The 8,120-nt window shown below is 44.0% G+C and overlaps 1 protein-coding gene across 1 annotated transcript in view; it reads left to right on the top strand.

Annotated features, from left to right (window-relative positions):
* The first annotated feature begins 6,161 nt into the window (after window positions 1–6,161).
* The window catches only part of KIFBP (kinesin family binding protein), a 39,537-nt gene continuing 37,578 nt past the window's right edge, over window positions 6,162–8,120 (top strand). The window contains exon 1 of the mRNA XM_025850307.2: window positions 6,162–6,639. Within this exon, the coding sequence (XP_025706092.1) occupies window positions 6,214–6,639 (426 nt within the window). The 5' untranslated portion in view covers window positions 6,162–6,213. The remainder of the gene's footprint in view (window positions 6,640–8,120) is intronic.

The raw sequence follows: 8,120 nt of genomic DNA, 5'->3' as shown, positions 1-8,120 counted from the left end.
TGCTTTTTTTTCCCCTTAATGGCATATCCTGGAAATCACGTCAGTTCTTAGAAATCTTAACTCTTTTTGTTTCATAACTGCATCGTACTCCATTGTGTGGAGCACCGTAGTTTATTCAGCCATTTTCTTACTTTTAATGTATGGGCATGTAGACTGTTGCCAGTATTTTGCAGTTACACAATGCTACAGTGGGGAACCTTGTGTATATGTATTTTCGTACTGTTGGAGGTGTATCTTCATGGTATATTCCTGGAAATGGGATGGCTGAGCCAAAAGGTAAGAGCATATGTAGTTTTAAAATTTGACTTTATATGTAGTTTTATTATATGTTGGCAAATTTCCCTCTAGAAGAGGAATTCCTGCCTTGCAACTTATTTTGTGAAGAAGCCAGGCCATTTGTTTTGTAGGTTCTGCCACATTCTGAATTTTGCTGATGCATCTCCATCTGTCATTTAACAAACTCTTTTACCCCCTGTATTTTTTTTTTTTTTAAGATTTTGTTTATTTACTTGACAGAGAGAGCACAAGTAGGGAGAGCGGCAGGCAGAGGGAGAGGGAGAAGCAGACTCCCCGCCAAGCAGGGAGCCCAATGCGGGGCTTGATCCCAGGACCCTGGGATCATGACCCGAGCCGAAGACAGACGCCCAACCAACTAAGCCACCCAGGCACCCCTACCCCCTGTATTGAATGTAAATTGATAATCAGATCTAGAAGGGTACACGATGTCCATTTCTCTCTGTCTTTTCATGTTAGCAGAAAAAGATAATTACTGTCTACATGTATAATTTCATTAGAGTTTTTGCAAAATGGTGATACTCTATCATTTCTTTTTCATTCATTAGCTGGAATACCTCTAAAGAAGGAAACTTTTTAAAGATTTTATTTATTTGACAGAGACAGCGAGAGAGGGAACACAAGCAGGGGGAGTGGGAGAGGGAGAAGCAGGCCTCTTGCAGAGTGGGGAGCCTGATGTGGGGCTCGATCCCAGGACCCTGGGACCATGACCTGAGCTGAAGGCAGACACTTAACGACTGAGCCACCCAGGTGCCCCAAGAAGGAAACTTGTCTTAACACTTGGTACCCTGAATACTATTCCTACAGAAAAGGCAGATAAGTGCTGATTCTTCCATTTCTTTTTTTTTTTAAGATTTTATTTATTTATTTGACACACAGAGAGTGAAAGAGACAGAGCAAGCACAAGCAGGGGGAACGGCAGGCAGGGGAGAAACAGACTCCCCGCTGAGCAAGGAGCCAGATAGCGGGACTTGATCCCAGGACCCTGGGATCATGACCCAAGCCGAAGGCAGCCGCTTAACAGACTGAGCCACCAGGGAGGCGCCCCTATTTATTTATTTTTAGAGACAGAGAGAGCAGGGTGAGGGGCAGAGAGAGAATCCTCAAGGAGACTCCCTGCTGAGTGAGGAGCTGGACTCGTGGTTTGATCTAATGACCCTGAGATCATGACCTGAGATGAAATCAAGAGTCGGATGCTTAACTGACTGAGCCACCCAGGCGCCCCTCTTTCCCTTTAATTTATGTACAAATTTTCAAAATTACCATTGGTTCCCTAGCTCCCTCCAAAGGTAGCCAGTGAGTATTTCATTGTTAGTGTTGATTCATGATAATATGGTGGATTTTTATGTATTTGATATGATTTAATCGATGGCAGTTATTTTACTGATGTTCAAATTATCCAATTTTTGGCGAGCAAGAGCCTCTTTCTAGCTTGGTACCTTCTCAGTCCTTTTGACCTGACCCTCCTAGTCTTTGGTAGGTTCCTTGATTTCTGGTGGGACAAGGTACCTGGGCGCATCCTGCCCCAGAACCAGAATGACCATTTTCTCCAAGGAATGTTTCCTTATAATAGGAAATGCTGGGGCACCTGGGTGACTCAGTTAAGCATTGGACTCTTGATTTTAGTTCAGGTCAGGATCTCAGGGTCTTGAGATCAAGCCCCGCCTCCAGCTCCGAGCTCAGTGAAGTCACTTGTCCCTCTCCCTCTGCTCCTCCCCCTGTGCTCTCTCTCTCTCTGTCTCTTAAATACATACATACATATATACATAATCTTAAAAAAAAAAAAAGGAAATGCTGTTTAGGGCCCTAAATCAGGAAACGAAGACTTACGTTATGTCTTATATTATTATTTTTTTATCTGACTCATTAAATAGCCTAAGTTTGTTCTCAAATTGTTGTCATTTTGCTATTATAAAAGTGATCCTGGGGCTCCTGGGTATTGCAGTTGGTTGAACGTCTGACTCTTGGTTTCAGCTCAGGTTGTGATCTTGGGGTCATAAGATCCAGCCCTGGGTCAGTCTTCAGGCTCGAAGCTCAGTGCCAGTCGGCTTGAGATATCTATCTCCCTCTCCCTCTGCCCTTCCCCACTGTGCACGTGTGTGTGTGCACGCACGCGCGCGCGCGTGCATGCGCACTCTGTCTCTCAAATAAAATAAAAATTTAAAAGTGATCTTTTTCTTCACTTTATCTTTTCCCCAATGAAAAGTTGTTGATTTTTATTTGTGAGTGGCCTACTTAACTGAACTTTTTTACTTTCTGTGTTCACTTGTTTCACTTTGCTTTTTCAGGAAGACAATATAATAATTTCCCCATCTTCTTCCCAACCATTATACCTCTTATTTTGTTCTTTTGTCCAGTTGCATTTTCTGACACTTTCAGATGTTATATACTGAAGATGATACAGTCACACTGGTCTCATTAAGGAGTTTTCCATTAAGTGGGCTTTCTTAGGAAAGACAAAGGAATTTGTGCTTTTTGTTGTTGTTTTCTTTCTTTGTTTTTGTGTTTTCTGGGGTGGGGAGGGGCAGAGGGAGAGGGAGGGAGAATCTCAAGCAGACTCCACGCCCAGCGCAGAGCCTGATGCAGGCCTCTGTTTCAAGGCCCTGAGATCATGACCTGAGCCAAAATCAAGAGTTGGACGCTTAACTGACTGAGCCACCCAGGCGCCCCAGAATTAGTGCTTTTAGCGTAGAGCTTTTATGGCAATGAAGGTAACTGGTAGACATCAGCTGTGCTTGGGCCAGGCAAGTTAACTCCCTTTCACTGCAGATGCCTTCCACTTTTGTCTCTCCGTTGTCACCTTCCATGAGACAGAGCTTAGCTCACTGCCCCATGGTGATCTGTGCTCTGCCACCCACTGCACACCTTTCACAGATACTGCTTTATAACATTTCGCAGGGCTCTAAGAATGCTCAACCCTCAAAATACCTATATACAAAGAAGGCCAAGAAAGGAGTATACTCCCCATATAATAGCCAGAGTTCTATTACAAATTTCCTAGTCTCACGTCTTTGTGTTTTTTAGTACATCTATGTAAGGCTTTCCCAAAAATCCTCATTTTAGTTTTCATCTGGGTGTTCTTCCAGTTAGATATGTAGAGGTCAGCACCATGTGTCACGGGGGTTTATTTTTTGAGCTCCTACTACGACAGCATAACATACTGATTGAAAGTGTGGGCCCTAGAGCAAAACTGCCTGCTTCTATGTATGACCTTTGGTAAATTATTAATCTCAATGGACCTCAATTCTTAACGTGCAGAACGGGAATAATAATAGTTGCTCACAGAGTTGTTCTGAGGATTAGATGATTTTTTTTCCCCAAGTTTTTATTTAAATTCCAGCTAGTTGGGGCGCCTGGGTGGCTCAGTCATTAAGCGTCTGCCTTCGGCTCAGGTCATGATCCCAGGGTCCTGGGATTGAGCCCTGCATCGGGCTCCCTGCTCAGCGGAGAGCCTGCTTCTCCCTCTCCCACTCCCCCTGCTGTGTTCTCTCTCTCGCTGTGTCTCTCTCTGTCAAAAAACAAAACAAAACAAAAAAAAACACCTTAATAAAAAAATAATAAATTCCAGCTAGTCAACATACAGTGCAATATTAGTTCCAAGGATTAGATGATTTTAATATATAGAATGTTATCTGGCTCATAGTAAGTAATTAGCTACCACTATTAACAGTGCCAGTTGCTTTCCTATTCGTGATCAGCTAGGTACTGAGCACCTACTATGATTATTACGGTAGTTTCCTCACCAGTCTCCCTGCTTTTTTTCAGTCTCCCCACTTTTTCTCTGTCCCCCTCCTTCAGTTGTTTTCAGAATAATCCTTAAGTCAGATTTTGTCACTCCTTCAAAACCATCCAATGGCTCCCATCTCACTCAGAATAGCCAAAGTCCTTATGGTGGCCTTAAGAACCCTACATGATTGGGCCCACCTTGCTTCTCTGACTTCATCACCTACTGCCCTTTCCGTTCTCTCTACCCCAGGCTCTTAAGAGGTCTCCCTGTTCCTTGAACACCAGGCACACTCCTGTGTCAAAGCCTTTGTATTTGCTGTTCCTTTGTCTGGGATATACTTCCCCTGATGTCTTCATGGCTCACTCTCTTACCTTCAGATCTTTACTCAAATGACACTCCTCAAAAAGGACCTTCCCTGTTTAAAAATAGCAACCTTGCTTCACCTGCTAACACTCCTTATCTTCTCTTTTGTTTTGTTCCCATGACACTCATCCTCTGACATTGCTATATAGTTCATTTAAAATATTTAACGTATTTCCCTATACTAGGGCAGAGATTTTTGTCTGTTTTTAACTGCTGGATTCCCAGAAGCTAGAACAGTGCCTGGCAAATTAACAGACACTTCATCTACTTAATGAATGAATGGATGAGTCATTTGAAGTGTTGTGGAAAATGCCCTGGAGGAAGGCAGACTGGCAGCAAGAGTACCTACTAAAGGTAATTCAGATGATGGTGGTCCAAACTACTGGAGAGGAGAAGTACACAGACGCAAGAGTTCTTTAGGAAATGGATTGGACAGTATTTGGTTTTATATTTAAGAACGAGAGAAGAGGGCGTCTGGGTGGCTCAGTCGTTAAGCGTCTGCCTTCAGCTCAGGTCATGATCCCGGGGTCCTGGGATGGAGCCTTGGATCGGGCTCCCTGCTCAGCGGGGAGTCTGCTTCTCCCTCTCCCACTCCCCCTGCTTGTGTTCCCTCTCTCGCTGTGTCTCTCTCTGCCAAGTAAAATAAAATAAATCTAAGAATGGGAGAAGAGAGTGAGTGCAAGTGGTGCCATTCTCGGAGATGCCGAACATAAGAGCTAATGTGGTATGGGGGGGCATGTGAAGAGGAAGAGAATGAGTTCCAGTTTCAACATACTGATATACAGTGGAACATTCAGGTGTGGTGGTTACAGTTGGGAGATGGATGTCACAGTCTGGAACTCCAGAGAATCATCGGGCCTGGAGACCCAAGTTTTGTAATAGAAGCCATGGAAATGCATAAGATCTCCCTGGGACAAAGTTTAGGAAGGAGCCCCGAGGAACACTAACATTTAAAGGATAGATATTAATTTCACTTCTTCCTTAGGATAATTCTGTAGAGATAATAGTATCACTTATGTTTTACCATGAAAAACCTGAAGCTTAGAAAAGTTAACTTGTCAATTAGAAGCAGAGCTGAGAATCAAACTATGTCTATGAGCTTCTAAAATCAGTGCTCCTTTGTGTATCTCCAAGAACATAGAGCTAGCTAGCGCCTAATAGTTAACACCTCCTCCCGGCCCCTTCCCCCCACATTTGACTTGCATTTGACTTCATAACTTAGGAAGGTATAGAATGGAAAAAGGCAAGCCTGAAGTGGCTTATCACAGGTCTGGGACTTCTGTGTTACTTTGGGAAGTTGTACACATACCTACAACCTACTTCAGTGTTGAAGTAAAAACATTTGTCGATCACTGAGTGCTTTTTACGTAGTGAAAGCTAACTTTCACTTCAGAAGCTATATATTAATAATAAATGAATTCTTGTTACATCTTCATCCAGTCATGGGCTAGGTTATATATTAATATCAAGTTTTCTGTCATTCAGGTTATACCAACTAACTAGAGTAGCTAGTTATGTTTCTAACGTGTTCTGTTAAAGGTAGAACTTCTACGGGTCACGCGAGAGAATTTATCTCCGCAGAGGGTGGGGCTGGAGGTGGGACCACCCTCATTGAGAGCTTCGTTTCCGTGACAACGGTTACTGTGGTGCCCACTACGCCTTTCCATTGGTTACAGCCGAACACATTGCGGTTCCTCTGGCTGACCTCATTGGTTACGGTTCCGCAGTGTTGGGATCTGTCCGAGGCCGTAAGTGAAGTGTCGCAAAGCAGAAAGAAGGCGGGAGTCCCGATTGCAAACATTGAGGGCACCCAGGCGGTAGAGGCCGCTATGGCGAATCCTCCGTGGGCCGAGATTCGTGAGAAATTTCAGGCCGCGCTGGCCCTGTCGCGGGTGGAATTGCATAAAAACCCCGAGAAAGAACCCTATAAGTCCAAGTACGGCGCCCGAGCACTGCTGGAAGAGGTCAAGGCGCTGTTGGGCCCCGCGCCTGAGGACGAGGATGAGCGGCCTCAGGCGGAGGACGGCTTGGGCGCGGGGGACCACGCCCTGGGGCCGCCGGCCGAAGTGGTGGAGGCCGAGGGGCCCATCGCCCAGGGAGCAGTGAGGCTGGCGGTGATCGAGTTCCACCTCGGTGTGAACCACATCGACACCGAGGAGCTGTCGGCGGGGGAGGAGCATCTGGTGAAATGCCTGAGGCTGCTGCGCAAGTACCGGCTGTCGCAGGACTGCGTCTCCCTCTACATCCAGGCGCAGGTGAGAGCGAGTCCGGCCCACTGTCGTCGGCCAGAGGCGAGGGGTGGAGAGGGTCCCCACTCTCGCCAAGGCCAAAGGCAAATGTTGTGAGGCACAATTTGACCCCGTGTTTTTGAAGCTTTGGAATAAACAGCTTGCAAATTCCACCGACATCACTTGCTGCTTCGCTTAGTCGTGGTCAACGCATTGGTTTCCTGAGACCCTACTACCTCATAAATGCCTTTTCCCGCTCTTCTCCACCAGTCCAAATCCTGTTCATTCTATTCAGAAGAAATCCATAATAATTTAAACCTTAAGGTCTCGAGGAAATTACAGAGGATGACCCAAGTGCATGCTTAATTTAAAACAAATTGTTTAAAAATCTTCAGTTTCTGTTTTTGCCGTATATATTCGTTTGCTCCCCAGGGAATTCTTGCCCATTCTTCAAAACCCATCTCAAAACAGACTTCATACTTCTAGTGACTTTCTTTGGATCATTTTGTTCCGAACTTGTACCTTTGATTTCTTATAATACTTATCGTTTCCCATTTATATGGTCCTTGGTTTATTAAGAAATAAATCTGACATTCTCTTCGGGAACATAACACTTCAAAATACAAATTTGTATGAACTCCTTTTATGTGCCAGGAACTTGGAGTAAGCTCACAAACCCTTACATCTAGTAGTTCCAGTTCTTAATATATGTGATCCAGGGAACATTTACCAAAATTGATCATATGGCCTCAAAGAAAAACCTCAGAATTAAAAAAGAAATTGTACAGGTCATTTTCTTTTATCATGATCCAAGAAAATTAAAAGCTACGCAATAACAGGAACTATCTCTTTTTGCACGCTATTTATAACCTCAGTGCCTCCTCCATAGTAGGCCATCCTAAATATTTGTCCAGTGGATAAATGATCTAATGAAATTCATAAGATGCTGAACTCAGACAAAACCTCAATTAGTCGAAATTTTCTTTAATCATACGGTTGCCTAAAATCTTAAGCATTGAACAGTTTCAACATCTCAAGAATAGAATTAGCAGCCACCCTAAATGTAATATGGAATGTCCAGTATTTATTTTGATTTTAATATGCACATTGTTTCATATCTTAATATGTCTAAAATCAGGATGCATCTTATAGCTGTGTCATAATTTACTTGGCAGTGTTTTCTTGTTGATAAAATAATTGTTTCTTACAGATGGGACATCTTACATTCAATGAAATACAGTATTTCAAATAGCCAACCTTTTCTGAAGGGTGAATTATTTTAGGTATTCATACTAAAATCAGGAAGAAAACCTTGATTAGAAGTTCTGGCCATTGCAGGGGCACCTGCGTGGCTCAGTCAGTTATGCATCTGGCTTGATTTTGGCTCAGGCCATGATTTCAGGGTCGTGGGATTGAGCCCTGCATAGGGCTTCACACTCTTTCTCCCTCTTCCCCTCCCCCACACTCTCTCTCTCTCAAATGAATGGAAAAGGGGTGCCCGGGTGGCT

The sequence above is a fragment of the Callorhinus ursinus genome, unplaced genomic scaffold (genome assembly GCF_003265705.2).
Source record: "Callorhinus ursinus isolate GAN/ISIS: 27379988/994484 unplaced genomic scaffold, GSC_fseal_2.0 scaffold31, whole genome shotgun sequence".
Lineage (NCBI taxonomy): Eukaryota > Metazoa > Chordata > Mammalia > Carnivora > Otariidae > Callorhinus > Callorhinus ursinus.
The sequence above is the reverse complement of the archived record's forward strand: the minus strand, read 5'-3'. Positions and strand labels throughout refer to the sequence as shown.